Here is a 19,802-nt window from a genome sequence, read left to right on the forward strand (position 1 = left end):
AGACAGACAGAGAGAGAGACAGAGTGAGAGTGAGGTCTTAATTGAGTTGTGGAAAGCTCATAATCAGACAAAGTCACTATTAGCAGCCATATTACACAGCATCCCTCCGCTGGCTTGCCTCTGAAGCTAAGTAGGATTGGGCATGGTGGATCCCTGGATGAATAATATCCTAGGGGTAGGCCACTAGATTCAGCAGCAGACAATTTTTGTCAGAGCGGATGGTCGTGGGGCCGGAACATAATTATAATCATTTGTACACTGCAAATGACCACAATTAAACCCAAAAAGAGATTGTATTTGAAAATAACCTAATCATTGAATAACTTGATTACATTGAGACAGAATCACATACTATATCTCTCTTTTTATTCGTGAGAATACTTGGGAACAGATTTCCTAAATTAAAATAATTTTAAGATTAATTCCTGGTGATTTTACAGTCTTTTCTGACCAAAAACTAAAATACCCCCCAAAAAAAGAACTGTCGGGGGGCCCAAAAAAACAACTTGCGGGCCGGTTTTGGCCAGCGGTCCGTTTGTTACCGACCCCTGTTCAAGATGTATTCCTAGCTAACCATGGATACTTTACCCCCTGTTGTGTGTGAGTGTTAATTGTTGTGTTTTAATCAGACAGAGTGGCTGTGTACCTCTGGCCATCTCGCCGTGATCTAACACACATCCACCCTGGGTTTGAGGCTTGATGCTCCTACTGTTGTCTACTGCTGTTGCCTTCCTCAAGTCTGCCAATATACTGCACTTGGGAAAGTGAAACTCCTCATCTAGACTTCATGAGAGGCTGTGAAGCTGTGTCTGTGACTAAGTGGTCTGTACAGCTGCTGAAACTCAACAGGTCACATCTCTCAGAAAGTCTTAACGCGTTGCCTTTTAATATACAAAAAAAAACAAGCATTTTTCTATATTCTTGTTTTTTCCATCCACATTCTTATGAGCCATTGTGAAAGATCTCAGCTGGACTTAATGTCGACCTTGAAGATGTTAAGTGTCTGATAGGGGCTCTTGTGGTGTCCTTGTGAAGCATCGTGTGCTGTGGATAATATATTTGATAAGTGTGCTATGCATGTCCTCTTCTGTGTGGCATGTGCACGACTCACGAGCATGAATTCTCACCTTGAGGCATGGCATGTCCAGTACCTCTTTCAGGAGGCGGAGAATGTGCATGGCTCTCGTCCCTGGCATGGGGAAATGTATATGGTGATGAACAAGCAAAGCAACATACAGTATATATTTTAGCTTTGTCAATCTCATCCTGTGGTTTGAGCAGATGGGCCACATGTCTGCCCACTCTGCCTTGCTGTAGAATCCAATCCAAGCCTTCTGATTGGGCAAACGTCTGAGGTGATCCTCAGTGATTGGTTGAACCCACCCAGCGACCACTAGGCCACAACTGGTGTGTTTTGATTTTGCAGGACGAGGGTGCTCAGCCCCTGAACCTGTCGTCCAAGCCTAAGACAGCAAGCGAGAGCAAGTCACCCACCTCCCCCGCTTCCCCACAGGTCCCCACCATGAAGCTGGGCCACCATAGCACCGGAACCATGAAACACAGCACAGCCCCCTCCAGCATCGGAGGACCACCTTCCAGAGTCAGCTCCGTAGGTAAGGGACTGTATCCACTCACAATGCATATATACATTGAAAATAACACACACATATATACAGTGCATTCGGAAAGTATTCAGACCCCTTCACTTTTTCAAAAACAAAATTACGTTACAGCCTTATTCTAAAATGGATCAAATAAAAAAATGTCCTCATCAATACCCCATAATGGCAAAGTGAAAACAGGTTTTTAGAATTTTTTACACATTTTTTCCCCCTTCATTTTATTTTAACCTTATTTACATAACTATTCAGACCCTTTGCTATGATACTTGAAATTGAGCTCAGGTGCATCCTGTTTCCATTTATCATCCTTGAGATGTTTCTACAACTTGATTGGAGTCCACCTGTGGTAAATTCAATTGATTGGACATGATTTGGAAAGGCACACGCCTGTCTATATAAGGTCCCACAGTTGACAGTGCATGTCAGAGCAAAAACCAAGCGATGAGGTCGAAGGAATTGTCCGTAGAGCTCCGATCTGGGGAAGGGTACCAAAACATTTCTGCATGACTGAAGGTCCTCAAGAACACACATCATTCTTAAATGGAAGAAGTTTGGAACCACCAAGACTCTTCCTAGGGCTGGCCACTCGGCCAAACTGAGCAATCGGGGGAGCAGGGCCTTGGTCAGGGAGGTGACCAAGAACCCAATGGTCACTCTGACAGAGCTCCAGAGTTCCTCTGTGGAGATGGGAGAACCTTCCAGAAGGACAACCATCTCTGCAGCACTCCACTAATCAGGCCTTAATGGTAAAGTGGCCAGACAGAAGCCACTCCTCAGTAAAAGGCACATGACAGCCCACTTAGAGTTTGCAAAAAGGCACCTAAAGGACTCTCAGACCATGAAAAACAAGATTCTCTGGTCTGATGAAACCAAGATTGAACTCTTTGGCCTGAATGCGAAGCGCCACGTCTGGAGAAAACCAGGCACCGCTCATCACCTGGCCAATACCATCCCTACGGTGAAGCATGGTGGTGGCAGCATCATGCTGTGGGGATGTTTTTCAGTGGCAGGGACCGGGAGACTAGTCAGAATCGAAGGAAAGATGAACGAAGCAAAGTACAGAGAGATCCTTGACGAAAACCTGCTCCAGAGCGCTCAGGACCTCAGACTGGGGCGAAGGTTCACCTTCCAACAGGACAACAACCCTAAGCACACAGCCAAGACAATGCAGGAGTGGCTTCGGGACAAGTCTCTGAATGTCCTTGAGTGGCCCAACCAGAACCCTGGACTTGAACCCGATCAAACATCTCTGGAGAGACCTGTAACTAGCTGTGCAGCGACGCTCCCCATCCAACCTGACAGAGCTTGAGAGGAACTGCAAAGAAGAATGGGAGAAACTCCCCAAATACAGGTGTACCAAGCTTGTAGCGTCATACCCAAGAAGACTCATGGCTGTAATCGCTGCCAAAGGTGCTTCAACAAAGTACTGAGTAAAGAGTCTGAATACTTATGTAAATGTGATATTTCATTTTTTTTATTTTTTATACATTTGCTAAAAATTCTAAAAACCTGTTTTTTCTTTTGGTATTATGGGGTATTGTGTGTACACAGTATATATACACCCACCCACACACACTTAGCTATGTACAAACAAAGAGAAGACATTTTACAGACACGGCACATTACACACACTTTTATGTTGTACTATTTTTAGTAGTAGTGGTAGTAATATAATAATAATAATAATAATAATAATAATAATAATAATAATAATAATAATAATAGTAGTAGATGTTTTAAGTAATAAGTATGTACATTCATGTGATTTAATTAATGTATTGACATTAATGTGATTTATTTCACTCACATCACCATTAAGTCATTTTTTAAGTCATTTATTCATGCTACACTGATAGTTCACTGACTACAATGTGTGTTCACACATGTAAATATGCTATAAGTAGTGTTTTCCCATTGTGTACGCCTGTAGGGTATATTAATGTGAAGCGTTTATTAGCAACTGAGAGAGGCAGGGATGGTTAAGCAGGGGTTTGAATAGGAGGAGGAAACACTATCACCACCGATAAATCTACAATAATCGAGAATTTCAACAAGCATTTTGCTACAGCTGGCCATGTTTCCAGAGACATTTGAAACCCCACCTCTTTAAGGAATACCTGGGATAGGATAAAGTAATCCTTCTACCCCCCCCCCCCCCTCCCCTTACCCCAATCCACCCCCCCCAAAAAAAAAAAAAAAAAATGTTTTAAATAAAAAACAATAATAAATAACACAAAAAAACACACAAAAAAACATTGTAAAGTGGTTATCCCACTGGCTATAAGGTGAATGCACCAATTTGTAAGTCGCTCTGGATAAGAGCGTCTGCTACATGACGTAAATGTAAATGTAAAATGTAATGCTTTCCACCTGGCTACCACTACCCCAGCCACCAGCTCTGCACCCTCCGCTGCAACTTGCCCATGCCCCCCCCCCCCCCGCTTCTCCTTCACACAAATCCAGACAGCTGATGTTCTGAAAGAGCTGCAAAATCTGGACCCCTACAAATCATCTGGGCTAGACAATCTGGACCCTTTCTTTCTAAAACCTGCCGCCGAAATTGTCGCAACCCCTATTACTAGCCTGTTCAACCTCTCTTTCGTAACGTCTGAGATCCCCAGAGATTGGAAAGCTGCCGCGGTCATCCCCCTCTTCAAAGGGGGTGACACTCTAGATCCAAACTGTTACAGACCCATATCCATCCTGCCCTGCCTTTCGAAAGTTTTTGAAAGCCAAGTTAACAAACAGATCACCGACCATTTCGAATCCTACCGTACCTTCTCCGCTATGCAATCCGGTTTCCGAGCTGGTCATGGGTGCACTTCAGCCACGCTCAAGGTCCTAAACGATATTATAACCGCGATCGATAATAGACAGTACTGTGCTGCCGTCTTCATCGACCTGGCCAAGGCTTTCGACTCTGTCAACAATCACATTCTTATTGGCAGACTAAATAGCCTTGGTTTCTCAAATGACTGCCTCGCCTGGTTCACCAACTACTTCTCAGATAGAGTTCAATGTGTCAAATCGGAGGGCCTGTTGTCTGGACCTATGGCAGTCTCTATGGGGGTGCCACAGGGTTCAATTCTTGGGCCGACTCTTTTCTCTGTGTATATCAATGATGTCGCTCTTGCTGCTGGTGACTCTCAGATCCACCTCTACGCAGACGACACCATTTTGTATACATCTGGCCCTTCATTGGACACTGTGTTAACAAACCTCCAAACGAGCTTCAATGCCATACAACACTCCTTCAGTAGCCTCCAACTGCTCTTAAACACTAGTAAAACTAAATGCATGCTCTTCAACCGAACGCTGCTTGCACCCGCCCACCCGACTAGAATCACTACTCTCGACGGGTCTGACCTAGAGTATGTGGACAACTACAAATACCTAGGTGTCTGGTTAGACTGTAAACTCTCCTTCCAGACTCACATTAAGAATCTCCAATCCAAAGTTAAATCTAGAATCGGTTTCCTATTTCGCAACAAAGCCTCCTTCACTCATGCTGCCAAACATGCCCTCGTAAAACTGACTATCCTACCGATCCTTGACTTCGGCGATGTCATTTACAAAATAGCCTCCAACACTCTACTCAGCAAATTGGATGTAGTCTATCACAATGCCATCCGTTTTGTCTCCAAAGCCCCATATACTACCCACCACTGTGACCTGTACGCTCTTGTTGGCTGGTCCTCACTACATATTCGTCGCCAAACCCACTGGCTCCAGGCCATCTATAAATCCCCCCCTTATCTTAGCTCATTGGTCACCATAGCAACACCCACCCGTAGTATGCGCTCCAGCAGGTATATCTCACTGGTCATCCCCAAAGCCAACACCTCCTTTGGCCGCCATTCCTTCCTGTTCTCTGCTGCCAATGACTGGAACAAATTGCAAAAATCTCTGAAGCTGGAGACTCTTATCTCCCTCACTAACTTTAAGCATCAGTTGTCAGAGCACCTTACCGATCACTGCACCTGTACACAGCCCATCTGAAATTAGCCCGCCCAACTACCTCATCCCTATATTGTTATTTATTTTGCTAATTTGTACCCCAGTATATCTATTTGCACATCATCTCTTGCACATCTATCATTCCAGTGTTAATACTAATTGTAATTATTTTGCACTATAGCCTATTTATTGCCTTAACTCCATAACTTGCTACATTTGCACACACTGTATATATATTTTGTTGTATTTTTGACTTTATGTTTTGTTTTACCCCATATGTAACTCTGTGTTGTTGTTTTTATCGCACTGCTTTGCTTTATCTTGGCCAGGTCGCAGTTGTAAATGATAACTTGTTCTCAACTGGCTTACCTGGTTAGATAAAGGTTAAATAAAAAATAAATAAAAAAAGGAGGAGGAGGAGGAGGTGGAGGTGGATGAGGAGGAGGAGGAGGAGGAGGAGGAGGAGGAGGTGGAGAGATGGAAGAGGATAGAGATGAAGGAGTGTGTTTTCAGATGAATAGAGTAGCTGTGTGACAGACAGGACATATCACAGATGAGATTAGACAAGCCTCTTACAGAATGATACACACATAACAACCTGCATTAATAACACAATAACAGCACACACACACACACACACACACACACACACACACACACACACACATTATAAACACACGGCACGGCTATTAGAACTCACACACAAACATACACACACACACAGCTATTATAATACACACACACATGCTAATACACACACCCCTCCTCCTCTCGCAGCAGTTAGCCATTTCTAACTTGTATTCTTTCCAATCTCAGTGTTTTTCAACAAATCACAGGATTTAATAGCAGATTAGTGGATTTACATCCCAGATGTTTTTTGTTCTGAAAAATGGATTAGGTTGTAAAGTTTCAGATGGAACATGTTGAGGCAAGCCGTTTCATTTAGATCACAATGATTGTCTGCCTGCTGCCACGGCACACAGTCTGTTTCCATCTGTTCCTGTTAGAGTGTTTAGCAGGTCAGAAGAAGATTCATGTTGTTAGCTATTGCAGTCAAACACGGAGAGACAGGGAGTTATGACTTGAAATGGATTTGATAACACATGGTTATTATTCATTGGCTGTGCGTGCTCCTCTCTGTCCAGTCTCATCACAGCATCTGTCCTTGACTTCCATCAGTCAGTCTCCCACAATCCAACCTCTCCACAATGACAGTCTGAGAGAGTCTGATTTGAAGGACTGAACTCTGAAAGCCTGTCAGTGTCTGTGACCTCTACTGCTCAGACCCACTCTGTGTGACTCTCTAATTTCAACAGTGTGTGTGTGGCCACTCTGATGCGTTAGTGCCAGGGCAGAGCAGAGCAGAGTGAGGGGCAGGGTAGGGTAGAGTTTGGGCTCTGGCTGGGTCTCACTGTTGGCCCCAGCCCTCCTATCTGGGTCATGCCTAGGTTGGCAATCAGACACACAAGGACACACACACAGTACACACATTAAAAGAGAGAAGAACGCAGACCCAGTCCATCTCTGCACACACACACACACACACGTTCACATCCCCTATTTCTATCCACACAAACACAAACACACACACACACATTGAAACCCACTACCATCCAGCAAGCCAGCCATCACAGCTGACCCCAGCGGCTTCTCTCTCTCTCTCTCTCTCCAGCCCTCTGCATCCGATTTTGCCGTTATGACTTCTGTAAGAGTTCACTCCTCTGTCATTACAAATCTGAGCGCGTAATCTGCCCTGAGATGGCATTAGCAGGAGGGATTAGTGATAGATAAAGAGCCATAAGCTTGGAGCAGCTCTTTGTTAGAGCTAACCCAGAGATGGGGAGAGAGCGATAGCACGGCCTCCCTCATCCCTCCATCCCTCCATCCCTCCCTCCAACCTCCGACCTCCCGCCTCTCACAGTCACACAGCAGATGCTGCTGACACTCCAGCCGCTAAGCCGCTGCAATAATGCAAATAACAACGCTGAAAAGAAACAGAGAATCATCTTTGATATGCGTTGGGCAGATGTTCCGGATGGGCAAATTAGCAGGCTTTTGGGTTTAATAGGATCTTCCGGGATGCTGCCTCTCTGCGCTTTTCTACTCTTCAGAGAATTCCATGAGCTTTTGGATGAAAAAAATGAATGGACAGTGAGGGAATGTGTGTGTTTGTGAGTGTGGACAGGCAGGCGGAAAGGAGGTGTGTGTGTTTGTGTGTGTGCATGTGCGCATGCGTGTGTGTATTTGTGTAAAAAAAAACGGTATCCCCTTTCAGGAGGAGAGGAGAGAATAAAATAGGAGCTTTTAAATAAATCTGAATGATTTGGAGATTTGAGGGATTGGGCTTTTAGATGGTCTGTCAGGATTCCTGTGTTTCTATCTGCCGCTGGGTGGGAGTGACATTCACCACGGTAAATAACATCCAGACTTAAAATGGCCCCTGTTTTGCTAGTGACAGAACTGCTGTGAAGAGACAGTGGCAGTGTTTTGACAGGTGTGTGTGTGTGTGTATGGGTGCGTGCGTGTGATTTGAAGGCCTCTGTCTCTCAGTGGAGGCTAAGAGAGCGCAGATCTGGCCACAGGTACAAACTGAGTCACACACACAGCCTTAGCAGTCAACTGGTCAGTCTGTGTCTGGGTGTGTGTGTGACTGCATGTACAGGTGTTTCCCCTCTGGTTGTGTGTATGGTAATGTATTTACAGTACCTCAGAGTGGTTAAGGACAGTGTTTATTCTGGATGGCCTTAGAGACTATTTGCCTCCAAATAGTTTATCTCTAAAAGAACTGGAGCGATCTGCAATCTGACAAACATAGACATACAGGAGAAGTTTCCATTTACAGTTGAACAATCACGTTCTATTCTATTCTATTTTGATTCAAAAAAAATTTGTATATACAGTTGAAGTCAGAAGTTTACATACACTTAGGTTGGAGTCATTAAAACTCGTTTTTCAACCAATCCACAAATTTCTTGTTAACAAACTATAGTTTTGGCAAATTGGTTAGGACATCTACTTTGTGCAAGACACAAGTAATCTTTCCAACAATTGTTTACAGACAGATTATTTAACTTATAACTCACTGTATCACAATTCCAGTGGGTCAGAAGTTTACATACACTAAGTTGACGGTGCCTTTAAACAGCTTAGAAAATTCCAGAAAATGATGCCATGGCTTTAGAAGCTTTTGGTAGGCTAATTGACATAATTTGAGTCAATTGGAGGTGTACCTGTGGATGTATTTCAAGGCCTACCTTCAAACTGAGTGCCCCTTTGCTTGACATCATGGGAAAATCTAAAGAAATCAGCCAAGACCTCAGAAAAAGCCTGAAGGTACCACGTTCATCTGTACAAACAATAGTATGCAAGTATTAACACCATGGGACCACACAGCTGTCATACAGCTCAGGAAGGAGACTTGTTCTGTCTCCTAGATATGAACGTACTTTGGTGGAAAAAGTGCAAATCAATCCCAGAACAACAGCAAAGGACCTTGTGAAGATGCTGGAGGAAACAGGTACAAAAGTATCTATATCCACAGTAAAACGAGTCCTATATCGACATAACCTGAAAGGCTGCTCAGCAAGGAAGAAGCCACTGCTCCAAAACCGCCATAAAAAAGCCAGACTACGGTTTGCAACTGCACATGGGGACAAAGATCTTACTTTTTGGAGAAATGTCCTCTGGTCTGATGAAACAAAAATAGAACTGTTTGCCATAATGACCAAACATAATGACCAATGCAACCAAATACTAATTGAGTGTATGTAAACTTCTGACCCACTGGGAATGTGATGAAAGAAATAAAAGCTGAAATAAATCATTCTCTCTACTATTATTCTGACATTTCACATTCTTAAAATAAAGTGGTGATCCTAACTGACCTAAAACAGGGAATTTTTACTGGGATTAAATGTCAGCAATTGTGAAAAACTGAGTTTAAATGTATTTGGCTAAGGTGTGTGTAATCGTCCGACTTCAACTGTATATGATTTAATTCAAACTAAAATACACACAAATAAATTACAATTATTTCCCCTCATTGAGTTTTTATTAGGAACATGCTCTCCTGTGTGTCTCTGTGTCTGTGTGTCTCTCCAGACCTGTTGTCATCCCTGTCCTATCATCCAGTCTCTAATATTAACATATCCTCTTCTCTGTGGCTGTCTCTCTCCCTCATCAGACCTGCTGTCATCCCTGTCCTCCGGGGGCTATCTGAATGACCATGAGGCTGTAACCAAGGCCTTCGCTGAGGCCAGGCAGATGAAGGAGCAGCTGAAGAGAGAACAGCAGGTGTTGGACGCCAAGGTGGCCGCCGTCAACAACCTCAGCCTCAACAACGGACGCTCCGACAAGGTCAGATATGTTAGTACATCCCTAACCTTCCAAGTATTATTTTTTAAACACAACCACATGCCTTCTGTCCTCATACTTTATTACTTATGTTGTATTAACAGGATATAACCCTGTATCCTGACCTTGGATTTAAGAAATAGGAATAAATTCCCCTCTAGAAAAGTAGCTACATTACGATAAAAAATAAAATAATAATAATAATAACAAAATAAAAATGAACCAGCACTTGCACTAGACAACCCCTCCCCTTTTCTAGCTCTGACCCTACTGATAGCTACTTTATTGAGGAAACATTCACTTTCTATTACACTTTTTATGCCTGTGATATGTGGTTGTCCCACCTAGCTACAGTATCATAAAATGAATGAAAGTCTCCTAATGTTAAGTCTGCTAATGTTAAGTCTGCTAATGTTAAGTCTGCTAAATGACTAAAATGTAAAAAAATATATATAGAGATTTGTACTGCAATGCACAATATACTATATTAACCTACAATGTGGTGTAATATGATACAATATGTTAGAATTTAATGTAATATTCTAGTATAATTTACCTTTATTAAATGTATTACAACACATTACAACACAATATAGTGTAATAGGATATAATACGATACATTAAGATGAAATGTAATTCAGCATTATGTCGGTATATTTCGAAACAGTCTACATAATTGTCAATAACCTGTGTAATAAGAGCAGTAAAGGTAAATTAGTCAGCTAGAGGAACCCTTGGCTGAGGTAATGAGTGTGTGTGTGTGTCTGTGAGGCATGCTGGGGGCAGGGTGGGTGTTGAGGGAGGCTGGAGGAAGCGGGGGAGGTAGGGGAGGCTGGAGGAAGCGGGGTAGGTAGGGGATGCAGGAGGAGGCAGGAGGAGGGCCGGGGAGTCTGCTAGCGAAGCATCGAGGAGACGCTAATATGAAGTGACGGCGCCTGCTCCTCGGCAGCGTGGCTAAATTGTGGTTATTTGTTAAACACACTGGGAGTCAGCTGGTGCACACACAGAGGCACACACACAAGCACAGCAGCGCGTTGGATCTTAAAGAGCATCTGCACTGCTGACATTCAACAGCTCTCTCCTCGCTCTCTCTCTCTCTCTCTCTCTCTCTCTCTCTCTCTCTCTCTCTCTCTCTCTCTCTCTCTCTCTCTCTCTCTCTCTCTCTTTCTCTCTCTCTCTCTCTCTCTCTCTCTCTCTTCTCTCTCTCTCTCTCTCTCTCTCTCTCTCTCTCTCTCTCTCTCTCTCTCTCTCTCTCTCTGTCTCTCTCTCTCTCTATCTCCTTTCTCTCACTCTCTCTCTCTCTCTCTCTCTCTGCCTCTCTCTCTCTCTCTCTCTCTCTCTCTCTCTCTCTCTCTCTCCTTTCTCTCACTCTCTCTCTCTCTATCTCCTTTCTCTCTCTCTCTCTCTCTCTCTCTCTGTCTCTCTCTCTCTCTCCTTTCTCTCACTCACTCACTCTCTATCTCCTTTCTCTCACTCTCTCTCTCTCTCTCTCTCTCTCTCTCTCTCTCTCTCTCTCTCTCTCTCTCTCTATTCTCTCTCTCTCTCTCTCTCTGTGTCTCCTTTCTCTCACTCTCTCTCTCTGTCTCTCTCTCTCTCTCTCTCTTTCTCTCTCTCTCTCTCTCTCTCTCTCTCTCTCTCTCTCTCTCTCTCTCTCTCTCTCTCTCTCTCTCTCTCTCTCTCTCTCTCTCTCTCTCTCTCTCTGTCTCCTTTCTCTCTCTCCTGACACATTTACAGAGTCTCATACCTAAAATGGACGATTTTGCATTTAAAGCAAGTAATTTATTCAGAGTTGACTTTCAATGTGAACCCCATAGCCGTAGCTCCATAGGGACCTGACACGTCCACTACTCTCTGCCCAGCTCTCCCCTAATCCTCTGGGGTTATAATTGTCCTGATTGCTGGGTGGATGGATGAAGCTGGATGAACAACATTAGAATAATAATCCTCCGCTTCTCTCAGTCTCTGTCCTCTATAGTTTAAAATAGAGCAGACCATGGCCAGCTGATTTCTAACACATGAATAGAACAATGTGTAGGTTGACTAGACACTGACTGAAGGTTACCTCTGTAACACATGATGCCTGGGTGTCAGTTTTATAAGGTTCTTGTACAGTACAGTACAGTACCTAGTATAGTTTATTAGTTAAACAAATGATTGTATTACATTAATTACAATGAATAGTTTTGCGTTCTGTTTGTTAAACAACTTCCACACCTCAACTTATTCTCAACTCTGACTTAGAGAGAGGCTTTGGGTCAAACACAACCATGCTGATTTTCTCTACCATTGTTTTGTCCTAAAAATTATAGATCCTCAATCAGTAGTACCTTAAGTGGTTATTGATATCAATAAACCATTCTTCCACCCTTTAAATGGTTTGGGATTGATTGGCTTTGAGGTTACAGTGAACATTCCATACATACAATGACACAGATACTGATCAATGCTAGCAGTGTTTCAATATCTGGGACAGGGAGTTATCTGGTGTCACTTGTTTCGCCACAAGTCATCTCTGCAGCATTTTTCCCTGAAATAGTTTCACGCAGACAAATCCCTTTCTCATACTTGTTCTCTCTCATCTCACTGTCTCCTCTCTCTCTCCTCCTCTCTCTCTGGCTCTCTCTTTAGCGATGATATTTATTCAAATCTGATGAATTATCTCAGCTGAACAATTAAATTGTAGTGCTGTAAAACAGAGATATGCATTTCATTAGGCTGGTGCCAGTCTGTCTGGGTCATCTTCTAATGGTTAGGCCAGGGCTGGAGTGTTGTTTTTAAAGATGCACCGCTTTTGGGATGGATTCTAATCGTATAATTAAGCTGTAAATGCAGGCGTGTGTGTGGAGCGTCTCTCTCTCTCTAATGGATCGACCCCAAGGGCCTCAGAGAGAGTGAGAGAGACATCCAGCATAACCATGCAGGTGGCTGCTGGGATATAACACACACACACACATACACAGTCATTCCCATACACACACACATCCAATCAGAGCAGATGGACACAAACATAATCTCAATGTCTTTCCTATAATGACATCAGCTATTACCTGTTTTAGTGCCAGTCTTGCCCTCTGCCCCCCTTGTCTCCACCCTGCCACATAGACAGGCTGGTTACAGACCAGAGCACAATGCTTTAGTGCCAACTAACTATGCCCTCTGCCCCCACTAAGCAAGCCTAACAACACAGATACACACATCCAACATACATTATCTACATGTGCTAATCAATAGCTTTATAGCCTGGTTATTGACTGATATGTTCACCTAACGTGTTGATTGACTGACGCCTGTATCTCTCTCCCCCCTGAGAACAAAGCAGTCTAATGTGTCTAAAGATTGATTGATTGTCTATAGATACTTGATTGATTGGTTTCCATGTTGACTGACTGATTGACTGACTGTTTGTCTCTCTCCTCTCCAGGACAAGGCAGCTCTGGAGAGTCTGAGCCACCAGCTGAAGCAGCAGTCAGAGGACAGAGAGAAGTTCAGCCACGCCATGATGGACTTCACCATGAGTGGAGACTCAGATGGTATGTGTTTGTGTGTGTGTGTGTGCACAAACATGCGTTTGTACTTTGTCTTAAACAGTGTGTGTGTGTGTGTGTCTAAGACTGTATGCATATATGAATAAGTGTGTTTGATTGTGTTAATGTATGTGTATACATCCCCTCTCTCCCACAGGCAGCCCCAGTGTGTCTGATTCCAGGATGTTCCGTGAGGCCCGGGGCCGAGGCAACAGCGAACCGCACATTAAACGACCCATGAATGCTTTCATGGTCTGGGCAAAGGATGAGAGGAGGAAGATTCTCCAGGCTTTCCCCGACATGCACAACTCCAACATCAGCAAAATCCTCGGTAAGACTAAGACCCCCTCCAGACAGTGAGAGGAGGGAAAGGGGGGTGTGAGAGGGGAGAGAAGGAGTGTGCCTGCCTTTCAGGGAAGAATAGAGAGAGAGTGGAAGATAGAAGACAGGGGGAGAGAGAGGGAGAGAGAGGCGTGAGAATGAGCTGATCCCTTGTGGTGTGGCCTTGCTGCTCTCTCTCTCTCTCTCTCTCTCTCTCTCTCTCTCTCTCTCTCTCTCTCTCTCTCTCTCTCTCTCTCTCTCTCTCTCTATGTGTGTGTTCCTCAGGCGCAGAAGAATACATGATCTCTCTGCCCTCTCCCCCTCAACTCCTCTCTATGGAAATTACTTATCCTCTCTTGTGTGTGTGTGTGTGTGTGTGTGTGTGTCTCTATTCCCTTCCTCCCTAGCCACACCACATCAATACTCAGTCATTGTCACTGTGCTCTGTGTGGCCCCTATCGCACACCGTACCTCCGTCTCTCTTTGTGACAGCAGCACTCTGATTGACAGTATATTTTGTCCCGTCCTTATCTCTGGTTGCCTGAACATCTGTAGTGTAGTTAGCTAGCAGTGCTACTGAGACGGAGGGCTGTGAACCTAGAGGGGTCCCCAGAGACACACAACGTCTAAGGCTGGGAGAGAGACGCGACACAATCCACACAAACACACATACACGCACGCACACACACACACGACACACACACACACACACACACACACCGTTCCCCGTTCCTCACAAGAAGCGGTATTGTGGAACTAGCTCTTAATGACTAGCTCTGGAGAGTGAACGGAGAGCTCCAACAATGATGATATAATTCATTATGCATTAAACAAGCACTCCAGTCGGTGACATTCTCCCCAGACCTCTGGGATTGTGTTTGACATTTTAAAGAGCTCCTAAACGTTTTATAACACTGGGAAATCTGGTTTTAATAAGGGCCCGCTCTCGATTGTTAACAGAAGGAGTTTCCTATTCCAGCAGGGAAGGGAAGGGAAAGGAGTGTGGTAGCTAACCAGGCCAGCACAGACAGCTTTTACCCATTAACATGCAGTAGTAGCAAGAATGTAAATTCAGCCCAGATACACACACACCCCACCACACACACTGGGGCCAGATCACGATAGACACACATGCATGCCTGTACACTGCAGCCAGATACACTGTAAAGAGCCAGATTGGAGAAGATGTGTTTTGGTGGTTTAGAATTTGGTAGGTCTTCTGCAAAGAGGCTGTGAACATATTGTACGTATTGTATTTAAATACAATTGCGTGCATGCTTGCTGTGTGCTTGCTTGTGTGCCTGCTTGCACGCTTATGTGTGTCGGTGTGTGTGTCTGCTTGCACGCTCGTGTGTGTGTGTGTTAATAAGGTCAATGAGGACAGACAGAGTGAGGTAATCATTTTGAACTCTAATGATGAGATGAGCACAGTGAACTAGGACGACACTTAACCTGCTTTCAACTCTCTCTCCCTATCTCCCTCTCTCCCTCCCACTCTCTCTCCCTCTCTCTCTCTCCCTCTACCATCCTCCCTCTCTCTCCAGGTTCTCGTTGGAAGTCCATGACTAACCTAGAGAAGCAGCCATACTATGAAGAGCAGGCCAGGCTGAGCAAGCAGCACCTGGAGAAGTACCCTGACTACAAGTACAAACCCCGGCCCAAACGAACCTGTCTGGTAGACGGGAAGAAGCTGAGGATTGGAGAGTACAAGGCCATTATGAGGAACCGCCGACAAGAGATGAGACAGTACTTCACTGTGGGGTGAGTGAGTAACCAACTAAAACCACACACACACACAAACTTCTGACTGTGGGATAAAGTATTTCCTCGCAAGGAGTTTTTTCTAAAACTTTTCTTTGTGGTCTGAGTTTACTATAAAGCACGTTGTGTCAACTGTTGACTGTAAAAATAGCTATATAAATGCATTTGATGGATTTCCTTTTATTCATCCAGATTTCTACATTATATTATGTTATTATACTGTACTAACTGTTGTATTGTGTTTTTCTCCAGACAACAGGCCCAGCTGCCCCTGTCCTCGGCGGGCGTGGTGTACCCAGGTGCCCTCTCCATGGCAGGCTTGCCCTCCCCCCAGATGCCCTCGGAGCACTCCTCACTGTCCAGCAGCCCCGAGCACGCCGCCCCACCCCTCCAGACCCCCTACCACCCCAGCCTCAAGGGAGACGAGACCCGAGTCAAACAGGAGGAGCTGCGATTGGACGACAGCAACGGTGATGCGTACGACGACTTTGATTATGAGGATGAGGAGGGAGATTATGGAAGTGATAACGACAACCACCAATAAAGAAAGCAGAGCGAATCAGAATCAGATACCCAGCTTCTTGCTGGAAACACCCCCGTCCATCCACCAATCCTGAGAGACTATCCGTCCCTTATATCCAATCACATCCAATGTCACAAACCTCGCCCACCTTCACCCCTTAACCAACAAGGAATCTGGGACCTCAGAGCCAAGCCCCTCCCATTGGAATCCCGATACCAGCAACCGACCAATGAAATCAAGCACAGGACCTGTCACTCACACTGACTGTTACACCGACTGGAGTCTAGGAGGAGACGAGCTGATTGCCATGACTTCTGCTGAGTACTACACAGTACTACAGCATACTAACAAAGTACTACAAAGTTCTACAGAGTACTAGAGTATTACTGCTGTGTATGCCATAGAGGCAAGATGAGATATACATTATGTCATGAGTAAGCTACGATATGAGGAGAAAACACAGAAAAAACAACCTTTTAGACCAGTTTGACTTCAAAGATACATTTTTTTAAAACAGCAGGCCTGTCAGTTGATTAAAGAGACACTTAAAAAGGCCGACCTGTTTGTTTATAAAAGAGACACTTTTAAAACCGTTTTTTTTCTTCTTGGTTCTATGATATTCTCACTCAGGTACACGGTGCCAACAAGTGGCTTGTGAATGTGATTTGTTGTTTTTGTGCTACAGTTCTAATAATAGATACAAAATATAATTTTTCCCTTTTCATTGTAAAGCACCTGACAGAAGTCAAAGCAAAACATTTTATTTACAATTATTATTCTTTCTTCAACTCTGCAGTGTACTATCAGCAGATATCCTCCCTCTGTGTGTGTGTGTGACTCCCCTTATGAGAGTCAAAATGGGACAGTCCAGTCAGGGCCACCGCCATGTGTTGGACTGTGAGGACCGGCTCACTTCAGGAGACTGTGGGGGGGGACCTAAGAGTCTCTCATCATGGGCAAGCTTGGACAGTACTGTGTGATGAGACAATCTCCCACCAACCCTCTTCTCTCCTGTTACACTCTCGCTCTTTTACCCTTTGTTTACCTTTCCTTTATTCTGATCATGAGGACTTTGGGTCTTTGGAAGGTACATCCCCCTGTATGTGTGTGAGAGTGTGTGTAAGCAAACTCGCTGTGTGTGTGTGTGTGTTTAGTCTGTGTGAGCTGGTCTAGTCATCACTAGGTCCCAGAACTCTGTCCCTTTCCAAGACAAACAGACAACACTGGAGTTTCCCCTGTGAGCCCCCAGAACATCAGTATCCTGGTGTATAGAGACAGAGAAAGCCCTATGGCTCTCTTGTAGACTCACACACACACATCCCCAAGCCCCAGTTCCCCAATTGAAACCCCATAACAACTCTACTCCACTGCCAACTGATCCAGCCAAACCCACAACCCAAATCATCTCATAATACTCCCAACTGATATCACACAAAGTTGGTGTGTATTTTGTTATAGAAGTTTGGTGGGTTCCTGTGGGCTTCTACTGGTAGTTTAGAGTCTCTGCTGTCTGTCCTCGTTCTGTCCCTCTCTCTGAGAGTCCCCCTCTATGTCCCCCTGTGTCTTACTCTGTCCCCGTCCGTGTCCCCAAAACACGTCATTCTGCTGTTCTTATTGGGAGGAGCTGATCGTTATATCAGCACGTCAGTGTTTCGTTTTGTATTTGAATACTGTATTTTATTATTTTTATTCAAACTGCCTCTAGTGTAATAATATTATTAACAATAATTATAATGATGGTCAGCATTTCTTTAAGTTTTAGTAAGTTATGTACAGTATAATTTATTTTGTCCTCTATTGAGTTTTTATGACCATTATGAAACTTATTCGGTCAATGAAGCATTATTATATTTAGCTGGTTTAGAGTATTTACATCTAATGTTGTCCTTTTACTTTTTACTTGCGTTTTAATTTACATTTTTTGGTTTCTGTTTTCATTTGTTCTGTTTGTTTAGTATTAATCCTGTATGGACGCTGTGTGAGGAGGTAGAGCGACACGGACGGCAGCGAACGAACGGCTGTCGTTCTTCGTGAAGGAGACAGGACTTTCTATTCACTAACTCTCTCCCCATCTGCGCCCCTCATCTTGACAACTTAACCCTTTTATGTCCAAACCCATTTCTAAAAGCACTCAGACTCTGTGTGGTCAGAGAAAAGAAGAAGGTGATCTTTTTTTTGTAATGGTTCATGTATAATGTGAAGTTTCTTCTACTTTCTTTCTTTTTATGACGATAAAAGAAAACAGCTATATTATTCTATTCTGTTTTCTCTGAACAAAGGAGCAAGGCTCTCGTTTACTAGGGTTGCTATTTTCACTGAGATGCCGTGGAACAGCGTTGAGGCTGGCGGACACAGACACACACACACAGCAGACACACACAAATTACTAGCCGACACAGTTGTGAAAATTTCTATTAACGCGATCAGGATTTTGATCAAATTAGGACGTGATCAGAACATACACACACATGTTTGACCCATAGGAAAATCTGTGTTTACTTTGCCTGTCCAACAATGTTCCACAGCATAACCAGTAAGATGACCTGTCATATCTATGTGACTCCAGAACTCTGGAGACTACTTTGTTTTAGCTCCACCCTATGGCCTAGCCGTTAGCCATGTCCACTCACTCTACAGGTGTGCTGCCAGATAGTGACCCAGCCCAGTCATGCTTGCTGTAGATGTTTCTCTTACACAATCAATCACAACCATGCCTATTGCCAGATAGTGAGTCTCACAGTCAATCATACTTGGCCATACAGACACCCTCACAATCAGGCCATGGTGAGACCTAATGCTGGAGAGAGGGTGTCCTGTATTCTGTCTGGAAGCTGTAGGTTAGATAAGTAGACTAGACAGTGTGGGGAAAAGGAGGGGATTACAAGTTCAATCATCCCAGCTGGCTAGGTCTGCCACATACTGAGGTATTATACTGTACTTAGGGCCAGGAGTTTTGTGACCTGACCATGTGACCTGGCCAGGACAAACACTGGGCTCTAGTTATACTAATGAATAGGGTCCAGAGTTTTTAATGAGCGGGTTATGTAGATAGGGAGCTAGACACTAGTGAGGTTGGCTGATACAGCGACGATGATGATGATGATGAAGATTATAATAATTAAGACAATCAAATGTCATGAGTGGAGCTCAAAACAAAGTCAGAGTTAGTAAAAAAGAAAAACGTATCTTACCATCTCAACTTGAAAAATGGAGAAAGATAATTATGTAAATATAACATAGAGTTATAGATTTATATTTTGTTCATAACACAGTGTAATATAAGTTGTATATTTCTTTTTCTCTTTTATTGATGTTATCCATGCTACAATAAAAGCAGGAGTTAATGTACTCTTACAAAAAAATGAAGAAAAATTACAAATAAACAAACAAAACAAAAAAAGAGAAGCCGTGGGCTTGCCATGCACCATCTGTTCTGAGTTCACTTTTTTCAGTATTATTGCCAGTCAAGGCTTTAATAAAAACAGCAATGTGTTCTGTAATGCTCTAATGGTCCTTGTGAGTTCTTTACAATGCACCTACACACACTGGTATACACTAGTATGAACGAAGGATACGGTAGAGACCCCCACACTTTTAAATGCTAATTTTAATGTTTTAACCGGGGGCTTTCGACATTCTTTCATCACTTTACTTTTTGGACACTGCACTTGCAAGTTACTGGATGTGTGTGCTGTACTTCTAAACTAAACATCTGCACTATATCCAGAATACTGTACCTAT

General features: G+C 43.8%; 1 protein-coding gene across 2 annotated transcripts; it reads left to right on the top strand.

Moving 5' to 3' along the window:
• The first annotated feature begins 484 nt into the window (after nt 1-484).
• On the top strand, nt 485-19,564 carry LOC311139817 (transcription factor SOX-5-like). 2 transcript variants are annotated; one of them, XM_084174779.1, is made up of 6 exons: nt 485-1,613; nt 9,763-9,944; nt 13,354-13,462; nt 13,614-13,787; nt 15,322-15,538; nt 15,791-19,564. In XM_084174779.1, the coding sequence occupies exons 1-6, from the start codon at nt 1,523-1,525 to the stop codon at nt 16,080-16,082; spliced, it is 1,065 nt and encodes a 354-aa protein (XP_084030905.1). In that variant the 5' UTR covers nt 485-1,522; the 3' UTR covers nt 16,083-19,564. The 2 variants fall into 2 exon arrangements, with proteins under 2 accessions (XP_084030905.1, XP_084030906.1); XM_084174780.1 differs by having other exon boundaries at nt 488-1,613; nt 9,763-9,935.
• The last annotated feature ends 238 nt before the right edge of the window (nt 19,565-19,802 follow it).

The sequence above is a fragment of the Coregonus lavaretus genome (genome assembly GCF_964263955.1).
Source record: "Coregonus lavaretus genome assembly, chromosome: 13".
NCBI lineage: Eukaryota > Metazoa > Chordata > Actinopteri > Salmoniformes > Salmonidae > Coregonus > Coregonus lavaretus.

What these genes read in the sequence shown, in the direction of transcription:
- LOC311139817 (XM_084174779.1), top strand. Translation starts at nt 1,523, where the DNA reads ATGAAGCTGGGCCACCATAGCACCGGAACCATGAAACACAGCACAGCC. An exon ending in TTCCAGAGTCAGCTCCGTAG is followed by an intron (nt 1,614 to 9,762) that starts GTAAGGGACTGT and finishes CTCCCTCATCAG; the next exon opens with ACCTGCTGTCATCCCTGTCC. An exon ending in GCTCCGACAAGGTCAGATAT is followed by an intron (nt 9,945 to 13,353) that starts GTTAGTACATCC and finishes TCTCCTCTCCAG; the next exon opens with GACAAGGCAGCTCTGGAGAG.